The sequence below is a fragment of the Rattus norvegicus genome, chromosome 7, assembly GCF_021556685.1.
Source record: "Rattus norvegicus strain SHRSP/BbbUtx chromosome 7, alternate assembly SHRSP_T2T, whole genome shotgun sequence".
Lineage (NCBI taxonomy): Eukaryota > Metazoa > Chordata > Mammalia > Rodentia > Muridae > Rattus > Rattus norvegicus.
In genome coordinates this window covers 65,260,440-65,278,897 of record NC_141540.1, presented here as the reverse complement: position 1 = coordinate 65,278,897, position 18,458 = coordinate 65,260,440, and the positions used below count along the sequence as shown (strand labels likewise).

Here is an 18,458-nt window from a genome sequence, read left to right as displayed (position 1 = left end):
TTCCATATTCGTTGAGCTCAAGTGTGGTTCGGTATTCTTTTGGATGCTCAAACACACGCATTTGCATTTTGAAAAGGCTGGGTGTTCTTCATGTTAACCCATGGTCCTTTCCCCAGGACCCATTTGTACAGATAGGATCTGTGTTTTCTAGTACGAGTTATTGCAGATGCCCCTTAAATGTTTCTTGTCCCTCGTCTGGAATCAGCTATCAATCCCCAATTTTTGACTAGAAGGGAAGTTTCTACATTTCATTCTCAAAAGGAGAAAAGGGAGGAGGTAGGAGAGGGGAGAAGGCAAACTGTCAGTAGAATGTTGACAGACTGGCCATCCGTGGGCCTGTTTAATGGTAGGCGAAATCTCTACTCCTGAGCTGCTTGCTTATGTGGGTCTTTTATCTCTTACTCAATTTCTTCTTTGAGCCACATCCTCTGTGTGGCGGGTAGCATTCCTGTGGAGGCACCATAGCCCCAGGTCCTAACCAGCAGTGTGTGCTTTTTAGCTGGTCTATGTTACTTGTTACACTGTGCCTCACTTCGGGCTCCCTGATTGGCTTAGGAAGGAAGGAAATCAGCATCTGTTCTGGGTTACTCTGAATGAGACAAGCTTAAGCTCGCCATGGAGATTAGGAAGTCCGCTTTAGTTACGGCTGAGGCTTGTTACAGAACCCTTGCATTTGGAGAATGTACCTGGAGCTATGAGATTTTTCTCTGCTCAATTGACTTGTGACTCTAAGGTATCCGCTCTCTAGAGCAGAACCTGGGAGGGGCTTGTGATCGGCTGAATGAGAAAGGCCCCCAAAGACCCATACATTGAATACTTGGTCACCAGGGAGTGGCACTATTTGAAAGGATTAGAAGGTGTGGCCTTGTTGCAGGAAGTGTGTCATTGAGGGTGGGCTTTGAGGTTTCAAAAATCCCATCCCAAGCCCAGAGTCTCTCTTCCTGCTGCCCGTGGATCCAGATGTAGAGCTCTCAACTGTGTCTCCAGCACCATGTCTGTCAGTGTGTCTATGTCTGTCCCAACACAATGACAATGGACGTCTGAACTTGCAAACAATCAAGTCCCAGGCTAATGCTTTCCCTTGTCAACTTGCGGTGGTTATGGTGTCTCTTCACAGCGATAGAACACTGACTAAGCGCTAAACACCTATGGACACCCCAAAACTTCCAGTGCCAACCAGTTAACTAGAACACTGAAGATGAATTAGCTCACAAGCCTCTGAGTCCTGGTTCCTGGCCAAGCCCTTTTACTTTCCCTGGATGCATCTCGATGGTCAAGTGTCCAGGATGAGGGGCTACTGACTCCCCTGAAATAGAAATAGAGGTTCCTGTGGAAGGATGTCCAGAGGTTAGAAGATACTGAATTTTAATCCCCAGCTGTATCCTTTCCTTGGAAATTGCTTAGTAGTAGATTAACACAGATGAAGTTAATTACTTTAGATTTACATTAAAAAGCCCCAGAAATTTATAAAATACTAGTGGGAAACACAGTCTGGCTGCTTTCAGAGTAGCCACAGTAACTCACACCTTGCAGTTCTGGTTGCCTGGAGATAGCTAGTGCTAACTTTTGATTTATTTCCGGGCCCCCACCTTTTCTAAGGATTTTGAGGTTTTAGTCACATATCCTCCACACACAGACAGAGCCGTATCCAGGCACTTTCTTCCATATGATTACCTCTGATCGTCCCACAACGCCGTACAAGAAAATCATCTTTTCTTCTAATAAGGTCACAAAGCCTTGAAGACGTTGATGGAATGACTTGTTTTGATCTAATGCAATCACGCCAGGATCCAATACTGGAATATCTGACCTCATTTGCTGGGTGTCTTCTACCAAATCATGATTTCTGTTTGGATATAAAATCTTCTCGCTGCCTAGGCAGCCTTTATTCCTTTTCCACAGCCTAACAAACAGAAGATGAGTCTTGAATAGCGTTTGCTGTGCGGCTTCTCCTTTGCGCCCTCTTGTGGTCTCCCGGAACATCACACAAAATCCTCCTGCTCTTCAAAGATGGCCCTCTTGAAGCTGGTTTTTGCATTCTCTTCCGGCCCACATGAGTACGGTCTATCTTGTAGAATCTCTATTCAGGAAAGGCCTCAGGGGAAACTGAGGCATCAACACTTTTGCAAGGTGTTTCTGTTCTAAAAGAGCCAAGGTACCTCTTGAAACAAAAGCCGTGAACAGTGATAGATACAGTTCAATGGAGATCGGCCCGATTCTTTGACGTCACACGGTCGCTTCAAAGTCTAAAGCCTGACCGGGAGCTATAGCAGCAGGTAGCAAGGCCACCGAGATTCAAGTTCAGATCTGTTTTACATTTTTAAGCTGGACTACCTGCTTGTCCGAACTGTATCCGCAGGTGGAGATCAGAAAGCTAACTGATGCTTTAACCAGAGCTGATTGACTCCTCCCCTTTCAAGAGCAACTGAGTGCAGCACCTTGGGAAAGTCTCAGTAAATGACAGCCACCCTGGAAGCAGTTTCTAAGCCCTGACAGCCTCCTTAGAGCTCAGTCGTTTGTTTTAATCGAAGCAGCACCTTGTTCCCAACAATGATGCTGATGTCCTTGGAAGCCAGCAAGCACTTGGGATTACTTCTGGCAGACACTACTGGGGGCAGCTGTGTTCTTTTAAGCAAGGCATTTCCAGCAATGCCAGGTTTGAGGATGGGGCTACCTTACCTGGAGATCTTGGAGAAAGTAAAATAAAGTAAAATAAAACACAAGACTCCATCTTCCCAGCCAGTTCTTTAGCTCAAGAGGAAGCATGTCCCTAGAAACCCCCAGGTTTCCAAACAAATTGGGTCGGAAAGGCAGCTGCTGCTTCTGTCAGGGGAGAACTCTTGGCAGAGGAGGAAAAAGGCCAGCTGCTCCTCAGAGTGCCTCCTGCTGCTACTTGGCAGCCTGTGGCACTGAGGGCTGAAGATCAAGAGGGCTGGGCTGTGAGATCAGGACCCAGGATGCTGGCTCTAGGCTCCTGGGAGGGAGGGTGGCCCTTCTGAAGAACTGAGGTGTATTAACAACCATTTTCCTAGATGACTTCAGAGCACCTGAATAATGCATTTATTTCACAGAAAATGGAGAGTTCAATGCCAGCCACGGGAGCTGATGCTCACCTAGTAATGGGCTGCCATGTCTCGGGCCTTTCTTCTTCCCTCTGTTGCTTCTGAATAGCTGGCCTAAAACAGGCTGTGTGCATGGGCGCCTATTCCTGGTGTCCTTTCTCAGAAATGCCTGATGTTACCTCAGGGCATTGGCACTCCGCACTCAGCCTCTGCTTCCTAGTTCTCCTGGCTTCTCTAGCTCTGAACCTTTTCCAATTCCTGTCCTGGTTAACGATGTCTAATTCCTTGTAGACCCACATGGGCCTCTTTGTTTCAGGGATGGATTGTCAGCTCTTGTCAGAGGCACATGTGAGAATTAGAGTCTAAGGTTACTGTCATTCATGGCGGGGGAGTTGGGGGGGGCTGGTGACAAGTTGGAACTGACCAGGGTCCTACTGAGCAAAGCACCAATTGTCTTGATTTTATTTCCTCATTTTGATGGGGTCCTGGAAACTGACATTGCATAGTGCCTCAGACAAGGAAGGTTCATCAAGTCCTATCTTAAAAGACAGAAAAACCTAAGCCTTGGGATATAGTGATATGCTCTAGTGATATGCTAGAGTGATATGCTCTAGTGATATGCTAGAGTGATATGCTAAAGTGATATGCTAGAGTGATATGCTCTAGTGATATGCTCTAGTGATATGCTAGAGTGATATGCTCTAGTGATATGCTCGAGTGATATGCTCGAGTGAAATGCTAGAGTGATATGCTAGAGTGATATGCTCTAGTGATATGCTCTAGTGATATGCTAGAGTGATATGCTCTAGTGATATGCTCTAGTGATATGCTCTAGTGATATGCTCGAGTGATATGCTAAAGTGATATGCTAGAGTGATATGCTCTAGTGATATGCTAGAGTGATATGCTCTAGTGTAATATGCTCTAGTGATATGCTCTAGTGATATGCTAGAGTGATATGCTCTAGTGATATGCTAGAGTGATATGCTAGAGTGATATGCTAGAGTGATATGCTCTAGTGATATGCTAGAGTGATATGCTAGAGTGATATGCTAGAGTGATATGCTCTAGTGATATGCTCGAGTGATATGCTCGAGTGATATGCTAGAGTGATATGCTCGAGTGATATGCTCTAGTGATATGCTCTAGTGATATGCTCTAGTGATATGCTAGAGTGATATGCTAGAGTGATATGCTCTAGTGATATGCTCTAGTGATATGCTAGAGTGATATGCTAGAGTGATATGCTCGAGTGATATGCTAGAGTGATATGCTAGAGTGATATGCTCGAGTGATATGCTCGAGTGATATGCTCGAGTGATATGCTCGAGTGATATGCTCGAGTGATATGCTCTAGTGATATGCTAGAGTGATATGCTCGAGTGATATGCTCGAGTGATATGCTCGAGTGATATGCTCGAGTGATATGCTAGAGTGATATGCTCTAGTGATATGCTCTAGTGATATGCTCGAGTGATATGCTCTAGTGATATGCTCTAGTGATAAGCTCGAGTGATATGCTAGAGTGATATGCTCTAGTGATATGCTCTAGTGATATGCTAGAGTGATATGCTCTAGTGATATGCTCTAGTGATATGCTAGAGTGATATGCTAGAGTGATATGCTCTAGTGATATGCTAGAGTGATATGCTCTAGTGATATGCTAGAGTGATATGCTCTAGTGATATGCTAGAGTGATATGCTCTAGTGATATGCTAGAGTGATATGCTCTAGTGATATGCTCTAGTGATATGCTAGAGTGATATGCTAGAGTGATATGCTAGAGTGATATGCTAGAGTGATATACTAGAGTGATATGCTAGAGTGATATGCTAGAGTGATATGCTCCAGTGATATGCTAAAGTGATATGCTAGAGTGATATGCTAGAGTGATATGCTCCAGTGATATGCTAAAGTGATATGCTCCAGTGATATGCTCTAGTGATATGCTCCAGTGATATGCTAGAGTGATATGCTCCAGTGATATGCTAAAGTGATATGCTAGAGTGATATGCTAGAGTGATATGCTAGAGTGATATGCTAGAGTCATATGCTAGAGTGATATGCTCTAGTGATATGGTCTAGTAATATGCTCCAGTGATATGCTCTAGTGATATGCTAGAGTGATATGCTCTAGTGATATGCTCCAGTGATATGCTCGAGTGATATGCTAGAGTGATATGCTAGAGTGATATGCTAGAGTGATATGCTAGAGTGATATGCTCTAGTGATATGCTAGAGTGATATGCTCTAGTGATATGCTAGAGTGATATGCTAGAGTGATATGCTCTAGTGATATGCTAGAGTGATATGCTAGAGTGATATGCTCGAGTGATATGCTAGAGTGATATGCTCGAGTGATATGCTCTAGTGATATGCTAGAGTGATATGCTAGAGTGATATGCTCTAGTGATATGCTAGAGTGATATGCTCTAGTGATATGCTAGAGTGATATGCTAGAGTGATATGCTAGAGTGATATGCTAGAGTGATATGCTAGAGTGATATGCTAGAGTGATATGCTAGAGTGATATGCTAGAGTGATATGCTAGAGTGATATGCTAGAGTGATATGCTCTAGTGATATGCTAGAGTGATATGCTCTAGTGATATGCTAGAGTGATATGCTAGAGTGATATGCTTGAGTGATATGCTCTAGTGATATGCTAGAGTGATATGCTAGAGTGATATGCTCTAGTGATATGCTAGAGTGATATGCTAGAGTGATATGCTAGAGTGATATGCTAGAGTGATATGCTCTAGTGATATGCTAGAGTGATATGCTAGAGTGATATGCTAGAGTGATATGCTAGAGTGATATGCTAGAGTGATATGCTCTAGTGATATGCTAGAGTGATATGCTCTAGTGATATGCTCTAGTGATATGCTAGAGTGATATGCTAGAGTGATATGCTTGAGTGATATGCTCTAGTGATATGCTCTAGTGATATGCTCCAGTGATATGCTCGAGTGATATGCTCTAGTGATATGCTAGAGTGATATGCTAGAGTGATATGCTCTAGTGATATGCTAGAGTGATATGCTCTAGTGATATGCTAGAGTGATATGCTAGAGTGATATGCTCTAGTGATATGCTAGAGTGATATGCTAGAGTGATATGCTAGAGTGATATGCTAGAGTGATATGCTCGAGTGATATGCTCTAGTGATATGCTAGAGTGATATGCTAGAGTGATATGCTAGAGTGATATGCTCTAGTGATATGCTAGCGTGGTATGCTCTATTGATATGCTCTAGTGATATGCTAGAGTGATATGCTCTAGTGATATGCTCTAGTTGATATGCTCTAGTGATATGCTCTAGTGATATGCTAGAGTGATATGCTCTAGTGATATGCTAGAGTGATATGCTAGAGTGATATGCTCTAGTGATATGCTCTAGTGATATGCTAGAGTGATATGCTAGAGTGATATGCTCTAGTGATATGCTAGAGTGATATGCTAGAGTGATATGCTAGAGTGATATGCTCTAGTGATATGCTAGAGTGATATGCTAGAGTGATATGCTCTAGTTGATCTGCTAGAGTGATATGCTCTAGTGATATATGCTAGAGTGATATATGCTAGAGTGATATGCTAGAGTGATATGCTCTAGTTGATATGCTCTAGTGATATGCTCTAGTGATATGCTAGAGTGATATGCTAGAGTGATATGCTCTAGTGATATGCTCTAGTGATATGCTAGAGTGATATGCTAGAGTATATGCTAGAGTGATATGCTAGAGTGATATGCTCGAGTGATATGCTCTAGTGATATGCTAGAGTGATATGCTAGAGTGATATGCTCTAGTGATATGCTCTAGTGATATGCTCTAGTGATATGCTCTAGTGATATGCTCTAGTGATATGCTCTAGTGATATGCTAGAGTGATATGCTAGAGTGATATGCTAGAGGGATATGCTAGAGTGATATGCTAGAGTGATATGCTCCAGTGATATGCTCTAGTGATATGCTCGAGTGATATGCTCGAGTGATATGCTAAAGTGATATGCTCTAGTGATATGCTCTAGTGATATGCTCGAGTGATATGCTAGAGTGATATGCTTGAGTGATATGCTAGAGTGATATGCTAGAGTGATATGCTAGAGTGATATGCTAGAGTGATATGCTCTAGTGATATGCTAGAGTGATATGCTAGAGTGATATGCTCTAGTGATATGCTAGAGTGATATGCTAGAGTGATATGCTCTAGTGATATGCTAGAGTGATATGCTAGAGTGATATGCTAGAGTGATATGCTCTAGTGATATGCTCTAGTGATATGCTCTAGTGATATGCTAGAGTGATATGCTAGAGTGATTTGCTCGAGTGATATGCTCGAGTGATATGCTAAAGTGATATGCTCGAGTGATATGCTCTAGTGATATGCTAGAGTGATATGCTCTAGTGATATGCTCTAGTGATATGCTAGATATGCTCTAGTGATATGCTAGAGTGATATGCTCGAGTGATATGCTCTAGTGATATGCTCGCGTGATATGCTCGAGTGATATGCTCTAGTGATATGCTAGAGTGATATGCTCTAGTGATATGCTCGAGTGATATGCTCTAGTGATATACTAGAGTGATATGCTAGAGTGATATGCTAGAGTGATATGCTAGAGTGATATGCTCTAGTGATATGCTCTAGTGATATGCTAGAGTGATATGCTCTAGTGATATGCTCTAGTGATATGCTAGAGTGATATGCTCTAGTGATATGGTCTAGTGATATGTTAGAGTGATATGCTCTAGTGATATGCTCGAGTGATATGCTCTAGTGATATGCTAGAGTGATATGCTCTAGTTGATCTGCTAGAGTGATATGCTCTAGTGATATATGCTAGAGTGATATATGCTAGAGTGATATGCTAGAGTGATATGCTCTAGTTGATATGCTCTAGTGATATGCTCGAGTGATATGCTCAAGTGATATGCTCGAGTGATATGCTCTAGTGATATGCTCTAGTTGATATGCTCTAGTGATATGCTCTAGTGATATGCTAGAGTGATATGCTCTAGTGATATGCTAGAGTGATATGCTCGAGTGATATGCTCTAGTGATATGCTCGAGTGCTATGCTCGAGTGATATGCTCGAGTGATATGCTCTAGTGATATGCTCTAGTGATATGCTAGAGTGATATGCTCTAGTGATATGCTAGAGTGATATGCTCTAGTGATATGCTCTAGTTGATATGCTAGAGTGATATGCTCTAGTGATATGCTCGAGTGATATGCTCTAGTGATATGCTCTAGTGATATGCTCGCGTGATATGCTCGAGTGATATGCTCTAGTGATATGCTAGAGTGATATGCTCTAGTGATATGCTCTAGTGATATGCTAGAGTGATATGCTAGAGTGATATGCTCTAGTGACATGCTCTAGTGATATGCTCTAGTGACATGCTTGAGTGATATGCTCTAGTGACATGCTCTAGTGATATGCTCTAGTGACATGCTTGAGTGATATGCTCTAGTGATATGCTTGAGTGATATGCTTTAGTGACATGCTCTAGTGATATGCTCTAGTGACATGCTTGAGTGATATGCTAGAGTGATATGCTTGAGTGATATGCTCTATGATATGCTATAGTGATATGCCTTTAAGGACCATAATATTGAAGGATAAGAGATACGGCAAAGCCGTATGAGGGAGGGTACAGAGCGCTCTTCTCCTAGCATGTGGACACTGGCGAAGCAGGACTGACCTTTAGGGAACCCAGAATTTTAAACCAACACTCTATCGATGATATAAAACTCTACAACACACTAATCAATCATAACAGAGACATACGGGGACATTAGGGAGTCGGATTCATGACAGAAGGCATAGAGAACATCAAAAATAGCAACAAGGCACACCGTCTCGAAAGCTTGTCTCACAGGACCACTGAAGGTCATATGAGATGAGGGATATCAGCTCGAAAGCTTGTCTCACAGGACCACTGAAGGTCATATGAGATGAGGGATATCAGCCTTTCTTGGATTGTAGAGGTGGACAGTTCACAAAACATGACAAGACACCAAGTGGGCTCTGTCTCCCTAAAGTGCAGGGGACTTCTGAGTCGCCTTTTGGAACAGACAGCATGGCAAAGACAGCATGGCAAAGACAGTCCCTGGGCATAGTGATGCCGTCTGAGACTCCTTATGCCACTGACTGGTAAAGACACCTCTTGATTGCTCTTTGAACGAGCTTTGTCATTCCTGTCATTCTTTGTCACTGAAGTAAATAAAAAAGGAGTTTTAAAACGTGAGCCTTTTTTTTTTCTCACAAAATTTGTTGTTGCTGTTTGTAATGTTTCAAAGGATAGAAGAACCACGACCATGGGAAAGCAATAGAGAGCATGCATTTTGAGGATGGCGGGGGACATTGTTTAATTGGAATGTGCACCCCAAACTCTGTTCTTTGTCCTCCTAATCAATGTTCCCCCAACAGTGTCCACACTGTTGTCTGCCCTTGGCGTCACAGGGGATAATCTGACTGCCAGGCTGACACAGTGACAGGCGGGGAGCCTTCATTTCTCTGGGTGAACACAGTCTCCCAGTCTGGCTTTGCTTACTGGCGGCAGGTCTCGTGGCACTTGCTCGAGTTTGGACAGCTAAGGAGACCTGAGGGAAGACTGTACGCTGTGTGTGTGCTCTGTGTGTGGGCGAGTGTGTGCTATGAGGGCTCCCTCCTCTGCTACCAGGTGGTCTTGCTCCCTCTCTTTGAAGTGAGGAAACCCAGACCCATATTCCCTCTACTTCGGAAGAAAAAGAAGCCCAGCAAAGCAGAGCTACAGATCACATTCTGAGTTCACACACCTATGGAGCCTCTTTTAGCTTCCCGTGATCTCCGCTGCAGGCAGTCCCACGCTGGCACGGTTTGGAGGTCTGTGCCTGGCATGCAGACTCCTGTAGTCTACCACGGTGACTTCAAAGATTTAGTGAACAAAGAGGCATGTGCAAGAGTGAGATATTTGCCTTTCAGTTTTCTTCCGAGGGCCGTGCCCATTCCTAACTAGGGGGCAGGGTTACAAAAGAATCTGGTGTCAACCTCAGCCCTCTGTCCAAGGAGTAAAGCAGCTTCATGGAACTGGCTTTCAGCTGACAGAACTCCCAGGCTGCCAATGCATGGTGACCTTGGCTGGGGGAAGAGCTGAGGCTCTGGAGTTTCCTAGGAGTGACTCATGTTCTGGTGCTGAGCCCTCGAAGCCTTAAATGATAATGATAATAATAATAATAATAATAATAATAATAATAATAATAATAATAATAATAATAATAATAATAAAACAACCCCTGGAAAATTATTATAAGAATCCTTCTGTCAAAAGACATATATAAATAATGGCATACAATTAAGTCCTATACTTAATTCTGTTGGAAATCCGGCACAGCAGGGCACCAGGGACTGTCAATAGGAAATCATTTTTAAAGTTCAACTGGGCTGAATGCGGGGAACTTGTCATCTTGCCAAAGAGCTTTTATTTTTGGTGCCTGAAGATGTGCATGGAACTGAAGCTGTGATTCATCCCAGAAATAGATCAAGTGGCCACCAAAGGAAGCTTAAGATTCTAAAGGGGAAGGAGGACGGTTATCAATGAAACATAGCTAAGATTGTACGTCCCTTATCTACAAAGAGTTTGTGATAAGCTGCAGCAGAAAACAGAACTCATTTTAAAGATAAAATACAGAAGCTCCAGGGCCCGAAGTGTAGCCTCCCTTCCTCTCCCCATCCACCATTCTGTGTCTGTGATTACATTAAAACAGAATCATATCTAGAACTAGCAAGACTCCTGTCCATGACTCTCAATCTTCAGACCTCAAGAGAATTCACTGATGTTGCTAAAATGTAGGTGTTCCTGACCCAGGGTCCCTGAAAGCACAGAGACCCTGTATTTTCACAAGCACTCCGTGGGTCATCTCTCATCTATAACCCAAACAACTAAAGTTTCGCTCTTCCAACTGTGGTTTGAACTCTTGGAATTAGTTCAGTGCAATTGGTACTTAAGGAACAAAAACAGCAAAATGTCAGTGTGTACTGTGCTGGAAACTTTGGATTCATTCATTCATAAATAGGAAGGCAGCATGCACTGAATTTAGGAACTCAATACGCTCTGGCATTGAGAAAGATGGAGGAACAGGAGTCCACAGTAGATCCACTGTTTGCCACACCATCACACTGAGTTCCAAAGCACTCCAGCTCTGGTGTCCTCCACCTGTACAGAGCCAGGAAAGTAAGTCTGCATGTCTTTTTTCCCTACATATTGGGAATGGTGGCTCATGGGTCTGCCTTCATCAATGAATATGGACAATGTGTAGTTAAGCCAGAGAAGACCCTAACAGCAATGAGGCCGTAGTGGGTGAATACCAGACTTTTCCAAAGGACTGAAGGATGGGGGAGGGGAAATGTTGGTAGACAGTAGGGAGTAAATAACGGAAGGAGAGCAAATTGAGACATGACTTCATGCCACTGTGGCCAACTTAAGGCAGGATGGATTTCAATTTACTATGTCAGTTTCTACCTATGGAGTCTTTGGGGACATGTTGATTCTGAGTCTGCAATGAGGCTGACCATCATGGTTGCCAGAGACCAGATACAGAGCATACAGAGTTGACACAAGGCAGGAGATGAACTCAGTTTGGTAGTGTGCTTGCCTACCATGCATGGAGGCCACAGTCTGGTCCCTAGCACCACAGAAAACCAGGAATGCTGACACACCCTTGTAATCTGAGCATCCATAGAGTAGAAGCAGAAAGGTCAGATGTTTAAGGCTACATGATGAGTCTGAGGCCATCATGGGCTATGTACCTATCTATCTCAAAAGTAAAAGAAATGTCAGGATAAGATGTGCCCTTCCAAGACACATCTCTTTCATTTAACTAGGCTTCCCCTTCCATGGTCCTACCACCTACCAATAACTTATTCAACTTTTGAACCTATGAATGGCTTATAACATCATCTAAGCCAGAGCTGTCATATGTAATGGAAATGTCTTTGAAACACCCACAGGTATATTTATTAAGATGATAGGCATCTCTCAATTCCATCAGGATTGGCCACTGCAGCAGTCAAGAAACTAACTGACAAGCTAACACTTTCTTCTGTATGAGGTTATGTTAGTGGCCTGCCCCCAGGAGACAGAGGGCTTGAGCTTTTGACTTTCCTTGTGTTTCTTACAATGACATGGAGTTCTCATTAATTTTTATCCATTCATCCTCTCTTGATTTAACCTTTAGTGAGAAGGATAACATGAACATGAATGGGTCCAAACTTTAGCCCAGTGGCAAACCACCACCAGAAAGACTGAAACAGAAAGACAACAGCAAGCAAGCTTAGAGACATTCATGTCACCTACTATGGTCACTCTGATCTCTGATCTACTGCATAGTAGAAATTCCTCTGCGTAACCTTTCGGGAAATGAAAATCCACCTTTGTTCAGACTCTGCTTGGTATTCTAGCTTCAATACCTTCAAACCTAAGAAGGGAAGGACTTTTCTACGTCTGTAGCCCCATTTCATGGCCCTACAAGTTTATGACAAAGGCTTAATGACAAGCAGGTGCAATCAGAGGAGAGATTAACTCTATTCTATCGATGTTAGAATATGCAATGTTCCTCACAACATGACTAGCTGAATGATTGTCAGGGGGAAACCCTGTTGCTTAACTTGACAGACCTTAGCAGCAAATTGGCCCTTAGTACAAAAATGGTAGACTCACTTTGTCAGGAAGGCTTCCTCTTCTCTAGGGGAGGGAGGTGTCTGAGACCTCACCTGAGGAATGCGGTCTTGTACCTGAGATCCCTGAAATGCTTTCCCATGCTAATGAAGCATCTTGGTGCTTTAGCCTTCCAATGACCTTTGCTCACCATGGATATTCTCATCTTCTTCCTCAAACTATATAACCTTTGGTTCACCCTGAATAAAGTATATGCATGCAAATCCACCCCAACAAACAAACATACACAAGCTAATATCATCTTAGAGAGTTGTTTCATTGAAGATTGTCAGAGAAAGCCTTTGCCTAAAAGAGCTGTAACATTAAGCTCCTCAGAAAAGCACCACCTGCAACCCTCTTGCTCCCAGCATTTACTCTCAGCCAGACCTGGGATCTTGCAGAACTCTACCCATTCCAGTCTCCAATTCAGACTTCAAGCCCAGTGTGCAGAAGTGTCTGCACACCCTAAGCAGAGAATGTGGAATTACAGCTGGAGCCCAGAACGTAGACCACAAATGATTGGCCCCAAATGTCGGTAGAATGTTGGGAGGCTGTGGAAACTTTAGAAGGTGGTGCCTAACTAGAGAAAGCTGGTTGGTGGGAATGGGTTTTAAAGAGCGTATTATCACTGGCTGATTCCAGTTCCAGAATGGTTCTCTGCTTTCTGGTCCAAGATATAAAGAGAGCTTCTCAGACGTGCCACACTTACTGAAATGGGCTGCATTCTCCGAATCCATGAACAAAACTCAATCTTTCTTTCCACAACCCATGTCCATCAGACGTTCCATCACAGCAATGAAAATGAACTAAATTAACATGTCAGCGCGATTTCCCACCATGTCAGATGCCCAAAGATGCAAACACCTGAGACATAGACAGGGTCAAGGGTGAGGTCAGTCTCTTTGGTTGATGACTGACCATTTCCTTCTCAAGCCTTGAAGTACGCTAAGCAGCAAACACATTGATGGCTTATCAGGGTAACCAAATTTAGCTGAAGGTATCTGAGACCTTGTCAGATGCTTCCTAGAGAACCCTGAAGCATGTGCCCACAGGCCCCCTCTTAACTAAGTGCTTTAAGAGGCTTTCATCTTAGAGCACCACTTAGTTTCTGAGCGCCTCATTTTGTTGGGGGTCAGTTTGGAAGACAGAAAATCTACGAGAGAAATGTACTTAGAACCATATTTAGGGGAAATGACTGAAATGGTGTGGGGGAAAGCCACATGACATTTATCAGGCTGTGGTGGCCCATTTGTGCTCATGATTCCATGAACCACCAGTTCACACACTGATGCACAAATGTGCCAACTGGTCTACCCGCTGCTATCAGTTAGATTTAAGTGTGAGATAGAGTTCTCCTTTTAAATAAGATCTGTATTTCAGCAGAGCCCCGCTAATATTTTTTTCAGCTAATATTTTTTTCAGCTTTAACAATATCCACATCTAGCTTAGTGTTATTATTTTTGCTGACTACTTTCAGTTCAGGAAGCATAGGGAGACAGGGTGTTTATATTCCTGGGTCATAAGCAACTGTCTTTAAGGAAATAGCTTCATTCCAGAAAGAAGAATGATAACAAGAAGACAATTTCTGAAACTTATCTTATGAATGATAATAAGTGACTACTAAAAAATGTCTACTGTGAGGGCTAAAATATGCAGCAGACAGAATTCAGTTGGGATCCAGTGCACGACGGTATCATTTTTTCTGAGGCTAAAGGAGGGGCGGTAAACAAGCATGATTTTCTCAACCTGGGTAGAAACTGAGAGAAGGGGGAAGGCAGCATTCGCCCACTCCCAAAGGAAACTAGGAGGATGGGTTTCTTCTTGGCACAGCAGACTTAACATTGACCATGTAGCCTTTGCAATTTGATGGCTATGGGATTTCCTATGGCATGATGGTATAAGTCAACCTGTGAGGTAGGATATGTGTTACCAAGCAGATGTATCCAGGACAAACAAACAAACAAGATAAATTGTGTAATGGGGGCTCAATGCCTGAAGCATCTTTGCTTTTCTGAAACTCTCTTAATGCAAAGAACCCTAGTCATATTCGGATACTTTTACTTCTGAAACACACCATGGTGTTTCCTTTGCACATGGTTCCTTCTGTGCCTGGGTGCCTCTCCACCTTCCACCTCCTCACACAGTCAATGCCAATGTCTAGGAAGGCTTTCCCATTTCCTTTACAGTGGACGAAGTGCCACCTTCTGCATTCCGGGGCTGCCCAGGCTAGCTGCCATTGTTGTACTGATCCCAGTGTTCCCCTACTGTTTCCTAGATGTCTTACCACTGGTTTCTCATCTCCCCACAAATGGATAGTACATCCTTTAAGGGAATGACTGTACAGTATACACATGTGTCCAGGGAAGGATGTAAAATAAAGGACCAGGATTAGAGCGAAACTCACGATGGTATCTTTCCCCACTCCATCATACACTGTCAACCACAAAACAACTATGTTTCACAGGCTGGTTAGGGAAATTGAAATCATTAGAGGAAAAGGGAGCCGTGACCTGTTAGTTCCTTTCAACCTGACACTTATGTGCTCCTTTGAGTGAAATTCTGTTAGTAGATTATTAATGACAGGGAGGGTCTTGGTTCTCATGAAAAGCAAGGTTGGAGTTGCTACTTATTTTATAATCCTCATATATATAAAAAAAGAATAAAGTACTGTTGTAGCTGACTAAACCTTCCTATGACTGCTTATGTTGGCCTGGGACTTGCCATAGTTGCCATGTATACATATGCCTCACTTCAACTCTGTGTGTGGCTCTGAAGTGTGACAAAGTGTGAGAGCAAGTTTTCTCTGTGAAGCACACAATACTGTAGTCCAACATGGAGCCCACATAACCAGGGTTGTTCACACTGCACTGGGAAATCTAATGCTTTGAAGAAAGTTTCATGTCTAGTGTTAGTATATAATTGAATAGTAAGCCTGTTTCTCAACAAGTTGTAAGCCTCTTGCCAGTGAAGTGATGAACAAAAAGACGCCTAGGAAGTCCTTCCACTCTCCAACGAGAACAGACTCATTCATCAAATCTCCACCTAACATTGGAATCTCACAGTTTTTTGTGAGATTTTGGCCGCTTTTTGATAAACACATCGCCTGAAAAAAAATCAATCTTCCCCGCTTTCCAGGATAATCCTCCCAGGGGACATGTCTCACGACATAAGTCTCTGAAGCTTTGCCTTTCAACTGTGGGTTTTCTCTTTCACCAAGCCCACAGGAGAAGTCACTGCTGAGCCTGAATCAATGCATCACTGCCACGCATAGTGGCTGCTACGTTAGACAACAGGGGAGGACGAAGGGGTCTACTGACCTTGTGAAGCTCCACGGGAGTTGGGGACATAATCTCCTTGATTTCTTGCTTCATTTTCCGCAGGGTTACAGACTTTCTGCCCACATCCGAGGGCAGAGTGTTGCTGCGAGTCGTTTGGCTATAGTGTGGCCTCGAATTGCTCCGTTCCTGGAAGCTGGCCTGTCGCCCCAGCTGACTGCGAGCCGTTGGAGCCTCATGATTCAAACTCATAGTGCTCCCCGACATGATTGTTGCCTGTGGCATCGACAATTTTCAGAGACAATTAAACCATGGGTAAGGAAAAGATTTGCTCGCTCAACATTAAGCACAACTCTCCTTCTGCCCAGTCAAAATATGGTGTCTTCAGGGCATAGCTAAAGGCTGGAGAATGGACGCACTGTCTGAACTGTGAAGGTCTGGAACATGGTTTGCAGTTACATTTATAATGCGCATCTCGAATCCAATGGAAGTGTTTAAGCCCCTGAGTTTATTTAATCAAATACCACCCCTAGCAATGTTTGAGGCTTGTTGAAAAGCTCCAACATTAGTTTATTGTGAACTGTATTTGAAGCAGCAACTTCCCATAAGAGCTGGTATTCATGTGCTTCTGATAGACATGGCCGGAGAGCTTCACAGCGGAGGCTAGGCTGCTGCTGTCTGTAATCCTTCCTCTGGCTCCAACAGAAGCAAACCGTAGGGCGGAATGAGATTACTGATATAGAGGCAAAGGGCTCTCCTAACACGGCCTGCCTGGCACTGTCAAGAGCATCTTCTGGCCCAGTGACCTGCCCAAGATGCACATAGACACATCTTTTAATATTCATCAGGATTTTGGCTTCTACAGTTCACGGCACAGACGGTGTTTCTTAGAAACACCGTTGTGTTCTATTCTCAGGAAGGCTTTTTAAAAATTACCCTTTCACATCGGATTCAACCATGTGCTCAAAAACTATGAAACTTGAATTTGATTTCACTGGGTCAAAGGGCAGTTTATTCAGTTTCAAATATATCCCTTGAATAAAAAGCCAGGGATATTCCAGATGACTGAATCTCAGAGCTGGAGGGACAAAGGACTTGTAAGTGGCATATTGTGATGCCAATGGACAGTACTCAAGTTAGAGGACGCCAAGATTCTAAAAACAAGATGGTGGCCAGCTCTATAATCCTTAGATGATGCTTATATACATAAATGTTTCACCGGTAAACATGCCTGAAAACATAGTTGCAAAAGCCATAAGCAACTATAGCTTTTGATTGGTTGGGCTCTTTGAATAGGTTCACTAATTTAAGCTCATGAGTCTATAAGGTAGGCACTTTGTCTGTCCCACTTTATAGAAAGAGACTGGAGCACAAAGAATTTTACTTTCCCAAGGTCATACATAGAGTAATTGAACCAAGGGCACTGCGGGCAGCTATTCATTGGAGGGAACGCTGCAAAGTGAGCTGCATTATTATCTGTTGCCTCTGTAAGAGTTAACAACTCTCCGTTGACGTTCGGTTTATGTGCACCTCTAAGAATGTAGTTGCCAAATATTGACATACATATACATGACTCTACCACCTCTCTCAAAGAGAAACAGAATCAAAGAACAGGTTCTGACTGGACCACATAGGTCACAGATGCTTTTGAGGATGGGATTTCTAGCTGCTGATAAGTCCTTCCTGACCGCTGAATGCTGCATATATGGTATTGCTTATTACTCTGTAAATAGGTGGTATAGGTCTCACTCCTTCCCAATAGACGGGGGAGAAGAGGCCCACGGGTAGGTTCTGACATTTGGTAAGGATCTAGTATGGGTACACCATAAATCTGGTTGTAGTCTTATTCCTTGGCTAACAGGCTCTGTGGCTTCTCTCGTCACCTGAAACTTCCCCCTTTAAATAAAAGAGCCTTTAATACTTAAGCAGCTGTAGGCATGTGTAGAACGGTATATTTCTGATAGATACCTTTTTGAGTTGATTGATACCTCCCTGATGGTCAGCTGTGTTGGTGTCATGGACACCTTTCACTTGATGGTGCTTACGGATATCACCTCTGTGTAATCTTTGATAACTGACAGCACCCAGTGATTTTTTTCCTGCAATGGTGACCATCCACCCGTTATTCTTACCTCTGTAGAATACTTTTCTGTTTTTTTTAAATCTATCTTTTCTTCTCAATTTTTTGTGAGATCCACCGGAAGCATGTGGGAAGTAAAAGACTCACTGAGCCTGAGGGCTGGGATTCTGGCTAAGCTGCCAGAGAAGACACTGAAAACGGGTTTACCAGGGTCCGGTGGGGGGCGGGGGGAGACACAAGAACGGCTCCTCATCCAAGTTTTCAAATTGTGGCTGCATTGCTCATTTAAACTGAAATTCAATCAAATGAATAGCATCTAAAAAGGATTATAAAAGTTTAAGT

At 43.2% G+C, this 18,458-nt stretch overlaps 1 protein-coding gene across 17 annotated transcripts in view; it reads right to left on the bottom strand.

Annotated features, from left to right (window-relative positions):
- The window catches only part of Grip1 (glutamate receptor interacting protein 1), a 657,804-nt gene that overhangs the window by 21,499 nt on the left and 617,847 nt on the right, over window positions 1-18,458 (bottom strand). For all 17 annotated transcript variants that reach the window (XM_087559245.1, XM_087559246.1, XM_087559244.1 and 14 more), the window contains one exon: window positions 16,079-16,312. In XM_087559245.1, coding sequence (XP_087415371.1) covers window positions 16,079-16,312 — 234 coding nt within the window. The remainder of the gene's footprint in view (window positions 1-16,078; window positions 16,313-18,458) is intronic.